The sequence below is a fragment of the Micromonas pusilla genome (assembly GCF_000151265.4).
Source record: "Micromonas pusilla CCMP1545 genomic scaffold MICPUCscaffold_14, whole genome shotgun sequence".
NCBI classification, from domain to species: domain Eukaryota; kingdom Viridiplantae; phylum Chlorophyta; class Mamiellophyceae; order Mamiellales; family Mamiellaceae; genus Micromonas; species Micromonas pusilla.
Window position 1 is genome coordinate 456,321 of NW_003315895.1, and position 12,369 is coordinate 468,689.

A 12,369-nucleotide genomic window follows, 5' to 3' on the forward strand; every position below is an offset into this window, starting at 1 on the left:
CGTCGTAGCGATGTCATGCATGACACACGCCGATGAGTGATTGATGATGACGATCGTACGTCGTACGTTTCTTATGTACACGTCCATCACATCGCGCGTCCCCTCGTCACTTCGACGACGACCTCGCGACGGCGGCGGCGGCGGCGGCGTCGACGCCCGCCCCCCCCGCGGGTCCGCGTTCGCCGTCCCGCTCGCCTAAGGGCCATTCCATACAAAAACGGTTCACCGGTCAGTTGAAAGGGGGCGCGATCAAGTGTTGAAACCGAGTGATGGGTGAAAAACTTTTGTATAGAACGCACCTAAATACGCCTCCAGCGTCGGGGAGAACACCTCGTATATCACGCACAGAGGGCGGTTACCCGCCCAGAAGATGTAGTGTCTCGCCCAGAACGGCCCTCTCACCCCCCACGCGTTTTCTAACGCGACGCTGTCGCCGAGGTACATCCGTCGAACTTCGCGGAAGAGCTCCGTCCGCTTATCGCTCAGGTTCATCCACACCGCGCGTTCGGACGCCCCGCCGTCGCTCTGCTTGACGAGAGTGTAGAGGGCGATTCATTCCAGGGTAGAAATGAAGTTCGTTCGTTCGTTCATCGGTCATTTGAACGCGAGTGACACGATCGATCGAACGTCGAAACCGATCGGCGGGCGGGTGAAACACGGGTGAAACGCGGGCGGATGGATTCGCGCCTGAAGGATGTTGAATCGCTTCGCCGCGTCGATCGTCCACCACGACGACGCGTACACGAGCGGGACGCCGTCCGCGCCGCGGCACAGGTCCACCTCGCGCTGGAGGAGCCGCCTCTCGTCGTCGGCGGCGCCCGCGCCCGCGCCCGCGCCCGCGCCCGTGAGCGCTCTGAGGACGTCCGCGGGCACGGCGGCGTCCGCGGCGACGTCGTCGACGGCGACGAGCCGTTGCCGCAGAACTTCCACGTTCACCTTCGGGGCGGAGTTGAAAGGCGTCAGAAGCGGAGTCGAAAGGCGTCGAGGGAGGTGTGTCGGGATTGAAACCTAGGGCGTGGGCGGAGAGAGACGACGGCGAAAGTCCTTAAGGATCGGCGTTCACCACGCCGACGCGGTCGTATGGGAACCAGTGTGATACGGTCGTACGGGGACCGGCGTCTCCGCCTCCGCGCTCACCTTCCCGTCCGTGAGCAGCTGCAGGTGACGCGTCACGCTGCCGTCGGACAGCAGCATCACGCGCCACGGCGGCGACAGCAGCGGCCCGAGCGCGCCTCCACGCCCCATGACGCCGGGCTCCGTGAACTCCCAGGACGTCTCCCCGAGCGCGGGCCATCGCGAGTCCGCGGCGTCGGCGTCGGCGTCGGCGTCTCTCAGCGAGACGGGGGCGTCGCGGCGGCGGAGATCGGCGCCGTCGTCGAACGTGTTTGAGGGCCGTTCTATACAATCGAATGTCGGGGTGGAGTTGAAAGGCGTCAGGTGGAGTTGAAAGGCGCCGAGGGCGGGCGTTGAAACCGAGGGGTGGGCGGAGAGATGCGCCGGCAAAAGTCCTTAAGGATCGGCGTTCACCACGAGAACGGGGTCGTATGGGAACCAGTGTATAGAACGCGCCTAACGTGGTCGCGAGGTGGTCCGGCGCGCGCTGGCGCGGCTGCCGCGCGGGCGCGACGTCTCCGTCGTCGAGCGCCGTCCCTCCGACGGCCGTCTTCTTCTTCTTCTCGACGTCCTCCTTCGCGTCCTCCTTGGCGTCGTCCGTCGCCAGCGACGACCGCGCGACCGCGTCGCGGTCGCGAAGGACGCAGTCGCCGTTGCGGTGCTCACCGCGCGCCTCGAAGCCGTTCGCGCTTCTCCGTCCGCCGCGCGCGCCGCCGCCGCGGTCGTCGTCGGACGACGCGCGCGCGGCGACGCGCGCGAGGACCGCGGGGCGACGCGCGATGGATCTCGAAGACGCGACGATCGCGCGCGTCGTCGCCGTCGAGGGCGATAAGTTTATCGCGCGCGAGGAGGAGGAGGAGGAGGAGGAGGAGGAGGAGTATATAAACGTCGACGTCGGAGGCGCTCTCCTCCGGTGAGGCGGCGCGCGTCCCGCGCGCGCGGACGCGGTCGTCGCGCGGACGCGCGACGCGCGCGGCGCCGCGAGGAGCGAGCGATCGCACGCGAGCGCGAGCGGGGCGTGCATGCGGGTCGACGGACGCGGCGGCGCGGCGCGGCGCGTGAAGTGTCGCGACGGCCGCGGACGCCTCACAGCCCCTCCTTTCTCTCTTTTGACCCTGCCGACGACTAGCGTTGACCCCACCCTCGTGCTTTCACCGGACGCATCGATGTGGCACGGCGTCGCGGCGTCCAAGGAAACGTCGCGGCGTCCCGGAAACGCCTCGGAGCGGAACAGTCGCGGTCGGTGGGTTTTGATAAAACCAAAAAAACTCAACCAAAAATAAAATCGTCGCTCGCAGCGCCGACGCCGACGGCTTAACTGAACGAAACGAAACGATCTACGTACAGTACCCCCGCGAACGTCCGTCACAGGTCGCCTAGCAGCCCTAAACTACTCAGCGTGATCCACGTCACGCCGATCGCGATCGCGAGGCACCCCGCGAAGAGGTTCAACCCCATCGCGATCCTCGTCGCTCGATCGGTCGCCCTCGAGACGCGCGGCGGCGGCGGCGGCGGCGGCGACGTCGACGCGCCTCCGTCGCCGCCGTCCCCGCAACCCTCCTCCGCCCCCGCCGCCGCCTCCTTCGCCCCCTCCTCCTCCTCATCCTCCTTCGCCGCTGCCAGCACCGCGCGTTGCGTCAGCGCGCCGAACCCGGCCGCGAACGCGGCCATCGCGAGCGTCGACGCGCACAGAAACGCGATCAGATACGTCGCCGCCTTCCCCTCGTCGGAGAGAACCACCGCGGGCAACACCGCGAGAACGCCGCTCGGACCGGCGACGCCGTGGACGACGCCGACGCCGAACGTCCATCGCTCTCTCGCGGCTCGCTTCGCGGCGTCGGCGTCGGCGTCGGCGGCGGCGTCGGCGGCGTCGGCGTCCTCGACCTCCACGGCGACGTCCTCCGCGCGCGCCGATGAGGGGCGTTCTATACAAGCGAACGTCGGGGTGGAGTTGAAAGGCGTCAGGTGGAGTTGAAAGGCGCCGAGGGCGGGGATTGAACGCAAGGGATGGGCGGAGAGAGACGCCGGGAAAAATCCTTAAGGATCGGCGTTCACCACGCCAACGCGGTCGTATGGGAACCAGTGTATAGAACGCACCTGACGCCGCGGCGACGTCGCGAAGACGCCGCCGCCCTCTCTCTTCTTTCCCTCTACAGGTAGGCCCTTTCTCGTCGTCGCCTTTCTCGTCGTCGCGATGCGGCTGCTCGTGACGATGGCGACGCGGGAGATGCACGTGCGGGAGATGCAAATCGTGCGCGGCCGCGTGCTCCGCGCTGCCAGCCTCGAGCACGAGCGCGCCGAGGAGCGACGGGCCGCGCGTGAGATCGAGATCCGTCCGACGGACCGCGCCGTCGCCGTGGAATCCGTGGAATCCGTCGCCTTCGGGCCGCGCTGCTGCTACCGGCGGAAAGGGACGATGAATCCCCGCGTCCCCAACCCCCGTCGCGTCGTCGTCCGCGACGTGCGCAGCCTCTCTCAAACGCCGCTCGCGCCACCGATGCAATGCGTACAGCGCCCAGACGCCCAACACGATCATCGACGCGCCCACCAGCTTGTCCGCGACGTCGCCGATCGCGTCCAGGTTCGCCGCGCGCTTCGTCGCGAAGAAGACGACGCACACGAGCGCGAGGCCGAGGGAGTGCCCGAATCCCCACCTTAGGCCGAGGAGGAAGGATTTCAGGGCGTGGCGTCGCGTCGTTGTTGTCGTGGAGACGGCGCCGGAGATGGACGGCGGCGGGGGGGTCGGTGGGGTGCCGACGCCGGACGACGACGACGACGACGACTCGACGTCGCGCGTCGTGTGTTCCGCGGACGTCGTCGGATCCTCCTCCCCTCCAAATCCGGTCCGAATTCTCGCGGTGTCGTCCACGTCCGGGGAGGTGACGACCGCGAGCGCGATGAGGTGGTCCGCGCCCATGAGCACGTGCAGCGCGCCTGCGTGTTGACGGATCGTTGTTAGTTGGGCGACGACGACGATGAGAAAAGGATTAAATTAATTAATCCAAACGGTCGACGACGTCGCACCCATGACGAGCCCGAACGCGATGAGGTGTTCGGCGTCCGCCCCCTCCAAGCTCGCCCCGCCCGCCATGACGCCCTCCGTCGAGACGTCCGCGCGCGCGGGAGCAAAAAGAACAGTGCCTGATAAGGGGCTCGAACCCTTGACCACAAGATTAAGAGTCTTGCGCTCTGCCGACTGAGCTAATCAGGCGGCACTGAGCGAACCGGGGCTGCCGGTCCGAATGGTCGTTTAACGCGTTGAGCTACCCACTGACCGCGTGTTAACGCGGAGGCGAGCATCAGATGCCGGAAACGCGGAAATTTAGAAATATGTGGCTGCTCGCAGCTGACAGCTGACAGCGGCCCGAGGGAGGACCCCCGCAGCTCGCCGGCGATCGCGGATATCGATCGATCCGATCGATCGCCCCGCCGACGACAGAGACGCGCGCGCGGCGGCGAGCGGCGCGCGCGCGCACGTCATGACGCTCACCGCCGCGTCCGCGACGTCGGCGGTCGCTCCCAGCGCCGCGCGAAGAAGAACGACGGCGTCCGCGGCGTCGAGAAGGTCGGGCCTCCACGGCGCGTCTTCTTCGCTCTCTTCGGCGACGACGACGTCTTCGGCGACGACGTCGTCGTCGTCGTCCCGCCGGGGCCCCGGGCATCGCGCCCCGCCGCGGCGCCGTCGCTGGAGCGAGCCGCGATCGACGACGACGACGACGACGCGAGGGGGCGGTGGGCGCGCCTCCCAACAGAAGCGGTCGGCCGCGGCGGACGACGACGACGCGGAAAACGCGGATGATGATGACACCAGGATCATCCTCGGCGAGCTCGACGACCTCTTCACGCTCGTCGCCGCGCGCCGCAGAGGCGAGATGCTCTTCGCGGAGGAGATGTCCAAGCCCGACGCCGAGATCGACTTCGTGCGAGCCGCGATGTACGTCGCGATGCACCGACGACCGGACGAATCGCGCGTGGAGGACGCGGTGGAGGAGCTGGACGAGCTCGCGGCGGAGCTCGAGAAACTCCTGCCGCCGAAAGAAGAACGGTTCCCGCTGCGGACGCTCAAGGCCATCTCGCGGTACATGTTCGAGACGTTGGGGTTCGAGGGGAACCAAGAGGAGTTCTACGACCCTCGGAACTCGTGCCTGGACGAGGTGCTCGCGCGGAGGAAGGGCATACCGATCACGCTGTCGCTCGTGTACATGGAGGTGCGTTCATATTATTTATTACACTGGTCCCCATACGACGGCGTCGGCGTGGTGAACGCCGATCCTTAAGGACTTCACTTCGCCCGGCGCATCTCTCCGCCCATTACCCCTCGCTCACAGTCCCGACACACCGCGTTCGTTGCCTTTCAACTCCGCTTCTGACGCCTTTGAACTCCACCCCGATATCATCGCTTTGAATGGACCCTCGACCCTGATGAAGCTCGCGCGGCGCGTGGGCGTCCCGATGGTTGGCGTGAACCTTCCCGCGCACTTCATGATCCGGCCCGTCGTGGAGGACATGGAGGTGCTCGTGGATTGTTTCAAAGGCGGCGAGCTGGTGTTCGTGGAGGACGTCGAGGACATGCTGAAGACGTATTACACGATGGGGGAGAGCGAGAAGCTGACGATCGATCGATCGTTCTTCAACGACAACGAGGTGAAACCGCGGTCGTTCTTCACGCGGGTGTTGACAAACTTGAAGCAGATTTACTTCAACGAGGACATGTACGAGGAAGCGCTGCTGATCATCGCGTACCAGAATCACTGCTCCCCGGACGAGCGCGTGCGGCTGTTCAACCGGCGGGACGGCGGGATCTGTTTGTTTCTGATGAACCGAATGGAAGAGGCGATCGAGGAGCTGAGCGGGTACTTGGAAGAGACGTCGGAGAAGTTCGGGGAGGCGGCGACCGCGGACGACGGGGGGAAGGTCGAGGCGATGATAACCGCCGCGAAGGAGGTGTTACAAAGAGCCGCGGTGAAACGGAGCGTCGAGGAGGCGATTGGAAAAAAAACAGAAGACGCGGCGGGCGCGGACGACGACGACGAGAAAGACGACGACGAGAAAGACGACGACGAGAAAGACGCCGCCGCGTCCGACGGAAAAGTTGTATCGGACGACGTCGCGGCACCGGGGGACGGCGACGAGGGGAAGCGGTGAACCCACGACCGACCGAACCCCGCCCCAAAGAAAAAACGAGCACGACGAGAGGCGAGCTAGCGGTTTCCCGTCGTTCGTCGTGAACGACGGTGATATATACCACGCGATGATAACGTAACGTATCGTATGATGATACATCCGGTGGTCGTCGACCCGTTGTTAAAATATTTTTAAATAGAAACGCGTCCGCGAGAGAAGACCCGACCCGACCGCGCCACCCTGGCGACCACAACATTCCCCCTCCTCCCCCGATGGCGCGTCTTAATTAATAGATACTCATCACTTCCCCTTGGCAGCCTTCTTCGCAGCCTTCTTCGCCTCCTTCTCCGCCTTCGCCGCCGCCTTCGCGGCGGCTTTCGCCTCCTTCTTGCTCCTCGAGCTCTCCTCCTTGAACATGCTGTCGAGCTTCCGGACGCTCCGCTGCGACGCCGCCTTCTCCACGAGACCGCCGTCGTCGCGAAGCGACGTCCCGATCCTCCCGCTCGCCTCCGCCTCCCGCCGCGCCTCGTACGCGGCCGCCTCCTGCCGCGCGGCGACGGCGGTGAGCCTCGAGGCGACCACCTCGAAGATGACCCCGTGCGCCTTGGCGACGACGGCGCACGCGGGCAAAAAATTCCCCCACCGCATCCGCCCGTGCGCCGTGTCCAGCGGCGCGCCTGGCACGCCGAACACCACCTGCGACCAAATCTCCCGCGCCAAATCCTCCGTCACCTCGCCGCCGATGAGCCCGCACCCTCGCACGAGCGCGGCCCACCCCTCGAGATCCATCTCCGGGTGGACGTCCTCCCGGTCGTGCGTCGCGAACATGGCGAACGCCGCGCGCAACGGCGCGTCGTCTCGCATCTCGGACGGGACGCTCACGGGCACGGGGAGAATGGGCACGTCGTCCGGGTCGCGGTCGGCGGCTTCCTCCGCCGTCGTCGGGACGCCGCCCGTCTTCGCCGCGACCGCGCTCGCCATCGTCGCGCTCGCGGCGACGTCCCCGCCGGCGGCCGCGTCCGCGACGGCGTCCTCCGCGGTTATCTCATCAGACCCATTCTTCGGAGTCTCAGGGTCGTTCCATACGAGCGAACGTCGGGGTGAAGTTCAAAGGCGTCAGTTGGCGTTCAAAGGCGTCGAGGGCGGGGATTGAAAGCGAGGGGTGGGCGGAGAGAGGCGACGGCAAAAGTCCTTAAGGATCGGCGTTCACCACGCGAACGCGGTCGTATGGGGACCAGTGTATAGAACGCACCTCCGGCGCGCACTTGACGACGCGCTGAGCGACGACGTCGAACGCGACGTCGTACTCCTGCGCGACGTGCGCGCACGCCTGCACGAACCCCTCGAAGCTCATCGCCTTGGGCGCCATGACGCCCAACCCCGCGCCCTGCTTGCACTTCGCGAAGACGACCGCCGCGGACGCCTCGGAGAGCTTCGTGCCGATGAGCCCGCACGCGTTCACGAGACCGTTCCAATCCGAAGGCGTCATGCCGCGGGGGCCGCCGCCGAATGCCCTGAGGGTCGTTCCATACGAGCGAACGTCGGGGTGGAGTTGAAAGGCGTCAGAAGCGGAGTTGAAAGGCGTCGAGGTGTGTCGGGATTGAACGCGAGGTGTGGGCAAAGAGATGCGCCGGGCAAAGTCCTTAAGGATCGGCGTCCACCTCGCCGACGCGGTCGTATGGGGACCAGTGTATAGAACGCACCTGAACGCCGCGAACAGCGCCTCGCGTTGGCCAATCTGCAGATGCATCTCCGCGACGGACTCCCCCGCGCGCACGTCCATGCCCGGGGGGGCGTACTTCGTGAGCGGTCGCGCCGCGGCGAGGTCACGCGCGGACGCCAAGAAGGGCGCGAACGCGACGCGCGCGTCCGCGCCGCCGTTCGCCGCGGTGTCCGCGATGGCGTTGGTGACCGCCGTCTGCGACACCTCCAGCGGCATGCGCCGCAGCAGCCCCACGTCCGCGAACGCGTGGAGCGCGTCCACGGGAGTTAACACGTCCCCGGTCTGGTACTCCTCCGCGTACTTGTTGAAGATGTGGAGCAGGTTCGCCTCCGTCAGCGCTTCGGGCGGCGGCGCCGGGCCGTTGGCTTGCTGCGCCGCGTCGAGCGCCGACGCCGCGGCGACGCGTTCCTTCTTGCCGTCCGCCGCGCCGGTGATCTTGAAGTCCTCCTTGACGTTCGACTGCGGGCGGCACTGCGACACGCGCGACACCACCTGCCCGAACGTCGCCTTGTGCTCGACCGCGACCGCCGCGAGCGCTTCGAAGAACGAGCCGTCGTCCCAACGCACGCGCGCGGCGCGCAAATCTTTCTGTTTGGCGACGGTGAGACGCGTGAATATCAGATCCACCACCGTCGTCGTCACCGCGCCGCCGATGAGCCCGCAGTCGACCATCATCTTCATGTAATCCCGCGACGATAGCATCTCCTTGTACATCGGGTCCGGGTTCGAGCCCTTCCCGTACAGAGCGAACGCCTCGAACGACGCGCGCAACGCGAGCGCGCCCGCGGTGGTCGCGAAACCCTCCGGCACCGAAGCCTTCGGCGCCGCGTCCAGGCTCCCTCTGAGCGTCGACACCTTCGCCACGAGCCGCTCGAACTCGTCCAGACCCACGGTCCCGTCGCCGTCGACGTCGAACTCGTCGAACAGCTCCGCGGCCGCGGACGCGAGGACGCCCTCGAGGACGCCGAGGTCGCCCAGCGCCGTCGTCGCCTCCCCGAGGTCGAGCTCGCCGTTGCGGTCGACGTCGTACCGGCGGAACATGTCCTCGATGGACTCCTTCTCGACCGCCCTGTACTGCGACTTGGTCGTCTCGAGCTTCTCCGGGACGACTTTCTTGTTGTCCGCCACCTTCTTCTTCTTCAGAAGCTTCGGCGCGCACTGCTCGACGCGCTTCGCCACCTGACCGAACGTCACCCGGTGCTCCGTCGCGATGGCCGCGAGCGCGTTGAGAAACGTCCCGTCGCCCCACCGCAAGAACCCCTGCGCGGCGCGCACGTCCTTGTGGCTCCCCGTGGGCGCGATCCTGCAGAAGATCAAGTCCGCGGTCGTGCGCGTCACCTCGCCGCCGATCAGCCCGCACGATTTCACGAGCCTGCTCCACTCGTAGATTTGAATGGAGAGCTCCGATCGCGTCGCGACGCCGAACGCCGTCGTGTGCGCCTTCTCCGTGGCGTACTCCTCGAACCGCGCCTTGAGCGCCGCGGCCGCGCCGCTGGACGCGAACCCCTCGGGCACCTCCACGATGAGCTTCTTCTTCGTCGCGGTCCCGCGCTGGGCGTTGATCCGCGCGACGAGTTTCTCAAACTCGTGAAAGTCGAGATCGCCGTTGCCGTCCTCGTCGTACTCCTTGAACAACGCCGCGACGTCCGACGTCAACACGCCGTCCATGACGTTCAGATCGTGCAGCGCGTACCCAACCTCCGTGAGCTCCAGCGCGCCGGAGCGATCGACGTCGTACCGGTCGAACATCGCCATGATCGTCTCCGGGGGGAACACGATCGGCTCGATCTTCTTCGTCTTAGGGTCGTTCCATACGAGCGAATGTCGGGGTGGAGTTCAAAGGCGTCAGATGGAGTTGAAAGGCGCCGAGGGCGGGTATTGAAAGCGAGGGATGAGCGGAGAGATGCGCCGGGAAAAGTCCTTAAGGATCGGCGTTCACCACGCCAACGCGGTCGTATGGGGACCAGTGTATAGAACGCACCTTATTCGTTGGGGTCAGCTTGGGCGACCCCGCGGGCGCGCACGACGCGACGCGACTCGCCACCTGCCCGAACGTGACTCTGTGCTCCGTCGCCAACAGCGCGAGGGCTCTGAGGAAGCTGCCGTCGTCCCAGGAGAGCGACTTGAACTGCGTCGGCGCGGTCTTCGAGAAGCACAGGTCCGCGGCGTTCGCGGAGACTTGCCCGCCGACGAGGCCGCACGCTTTGCACATCTTTCGAAAGTCGACGCTCCCGAGAGAGTCTTTGTTCGCGCCCTTGACGACGAACCCCTCGTACGCGGACTTGAGCGGCAGCGCCGCGTCGCTGTCCGAGTACCCCTCCGGCACGGCGACGTTCTTCTTCTTCGTCCCGCCCGTCGTCCGCAGGTGTTCTTTGAGCTCTTCCACGCGTTGGATGAGTTTCTCGAACTCGTCGACGTCCAACCCTCCGCTGTCGTCGTCGTCAAACTCCTCGAACAGCTCCGCGGCTTGCGTCGCGAGGACGTCTTCCATGACCCCGAGGTCCGCGAGCGCGAAGCCGACTTCCGTGAGCTCCAGCGTCCCGCTGCCGTCGGCGTCGTAGCGATCGAACATCGCCCTGATCGTCTCCGCGGCGAACGCCGCCTTCTTCTTCGCCTTCGGCTTCGCCTTGGGCTTCAACTTCGGCGAGCCCACGGGCGCGCACTGCGCAACGCGCGTCGCCACCTGCCCGAACGTCACCTTGTGCTCCGTCGCGAGGTTCGCGAGCGCGTCCAGAAAAGAACCGTCGTCCCACTCTAAAACCTTTTTGCCGTACGTGCACGACTTGGCGAAGACGATATCCGCGCTCGTTCCGTTCACCAACCCGCCGACGAGGCCGCACGCCTTCACCATGCGGTTCCAGTCCTTGCTGCTGAGGTAGTCGTTCCCCTTGCCCATGGAGACGTACCCCTCGAACGCGCTCTTGACGGGCAACGCGCCGTCGCTGTCTTTGTATCCGTCCGGGACGGCGACGATCTTTTTCAGAGAGCGCGACCCGCCCGCGGTCGTGAGCGCCTTTATCTTTTTAACCATAACCTTGAACTCGTCAAAGTTGATCTTCCCGTCGCCGTCGCTGTCAAACTCCGCGAGGATGTCCGACGCCGCGGACGCGAGGACGCTGTCCAGCGCGCCCATGTCCGCGAGCGCGAACGCGACTTCCTCGTACTCGAGCGACCCGCTGTCGTCGGCGTCGTACCGATCGAACATCGCGCGCGCCGTCTCCGTCTTGAGCTCGTCGAACTTTGGCTTGGTCGAGCGCGCAATCTTCGTCTCCTCGAGCCATGGCTTGGCGTGCGCGTGCGGCGACTCCGGCGCGCCGAGGGAGGGTGACAGGAGTCGGCGTAGGGACTGCCTGTGCATCGGCGAGGACGCGCGCGCGCCGCCGACGTCGAGGCCGCTGAGGGCCATTCCATACAAAGCGAAGACGGGGTGGTGTTCAACGGCGTCAGTTGAAGTTGAAAGACGTCGAGGTCGGGGATTGAAAGCGAGGGGTGGGCGGAGAGAAACGACGGGCAAAATCCTTAAGGATCGGCGTTCACCACGCCATCGGGGTCGTATGGGGACCAGTGTATAGAACGTACCTGAGGTCGTACTGCTGAGGATCCATCGCGACGCCGAGGATCCGGCGCGCGTCTTCGAGCGTCGCGCGCGAGGACTTGTCCGCGCCGCCGAGGGACTGAGTGTGCGATGGGGGAGGGAGGGAGGGAGGGAGGAGGAGGAGGAGGACGTGAGCGAGGGACGGACGGACGGGGACAGCAGAGGCGGATCAACGAATTCGTGATGTTACAATTGGCGATTTCGCCGCGCGTCAATTCGCGTCGCGCGACGCTGCGATCGGCGCGGGTTCGAGACGCGGACGCGCCTTCTCGAGGAGAGCCGCATCCTTGAGCAGCCCCGTGAGGGACGTTCGCACGATCGCGGTCATCGCGCGGCGAACGACCGTGGCCCGTCGCCTCGCGCGACCGCCCGTTTGGCCCAATTCCCGCGGGCGTCGCCCTGACGAACAGAACCTTCGGAAATCCCCGATCTCGCAGCAGTGCGCTCAGGGCCAATCCATACGCATCGGTCAGTTGAAAGGGACGCGATCAAATGTTGAAACTGAGCGGTGGGTGAAAAACGTTTGTCTTGAACGCGCCTGAGGCGAAGTCGCAGAGTCCCCGCCCGCGGCCGGTCTCCTCCCTCCCGTCAGGTCCCCGCGGCGGCAGAGGGCACCCGCCCGCGGACCTCGACGTCAGACGCGACGACGCGCGAACGATGCGCAGAGGCGCGACGACCGCGATCGCCGCGGCGGCGCGGCGCGCGGTGGCTCGCGACGCGGCGGCGTCGAGCGCGCGACGCGCCGGCGAGGGGGCGGGCGGGGGGATCGGCACTCGCTGGCGAGGGTCGCGGTGGGGTTCGATGGAGTCCGCGT

At 66.2% G+C, this 12,369-nt stretch overlaps 5 protein-coding genes across 5 annotated transcripts; 2 read left to right on the forward strand and 3 right to left on the reverse strand.

The window, feature by feature from the left end:
• Positions 1 to 249: 249 nt before the first annotated feature.
• MICPUCDRAFT_22338 (uncharacterized protein) lies at positions 250 to 1,245 on the reverse strand (the record flags this gene model as incomplete). Its single annotated transcript, XM_003063399.1, has 3 exons — positions 250 to 523; positions 668 to 799; positions 1,073 to 1,245. The coding sequence occupies 3 exons, from the start codon at positions 1,243 to 1,245 to the stop codon at positions 250 to 252; spliced, it is 579 nt and encodes a 192-aa protein (XP_003063445.1).
• Positions 1,246 to 2,478: 1,233 nt separating this feature from the next.
• MICPUCDRAFT_42738 (uncharacterized protein) lies at positions 2,479 to 4,204 on the reverse strand (the record flags this gene model as incomplete). Its single annotated transcript, XM_003063400.1, has 3 exons — positions 2,479 to 2,835; positions 3,347 to 4,047; positions 4,138 to 4,204. 3 exons carry the CDS (start codon positions 4,202 to 4,204, stop codon positions 2,479 to 2,481), a joined length of 1,125 nt encoding a protein of 374 aa, XP_003063446.1.
• A 388-nt stretch (positions 4,205 to 4,592) lies between these two features.
• On the forward strand, positions 4,593 to 5,390 carry MICPUCDRAFT_53098 (uncharacterized protein; the record flags this gene model as incomplete). The annotated part of the gene is made up of 1 exon (XM_003063195.1): positions 4,593 to 5,390. The coding sequence occupies one exon, from the start codon at positions 4,593 to 4,595 to the stop codon at positions 5,388 to 5,390; it is 798 nt and encodes a 265-aa protein (XP_003063241.1).
• Positions 5,391 to 5,535: 145 nt separating this feature from the next.
• On the forward strand, positions 5,536 to 6,258 carry MICPUCDRAFT_53099 (uncharacterized protein; the record flags this gene model as incomplete). Its single annotated transcript, XM_003063196.1, has 1 exon — positions 5,536 to 6,258. One exon carries the CDS (start codon positions 5,536 to 5,538, stop codon positions 6,256 to 6,258), a length of 723 nt encoding a protein of 240 aa, XP_003063242.1.
• A 279-nt stretch (positions 6,259 to 6,537) lies between these two features.
• Positions 6,538 to 9,001, reverse strand: MICPUCDRAFT_63808 (uncharacterized protein; the record flags this gene model as incomplete). The annotated part of the gene is made up of 3 exons (XM_003063401.1): positions 6,538 to 7,305; positions 7,490 to 7,751; positions 7,941 to 9,001. The coding sequence occupies 3 exons, from the start codon at positions 8,999 to 9,001 to the stop codon at positions 6,538 to 6,540; spliced, it is 2,091 nt and encodes a 696-aa protein (XP_003063447.1).
• Between the last annotated feature and the right edge of the window lie 3,368 nt (positions 9,002 to 12,369).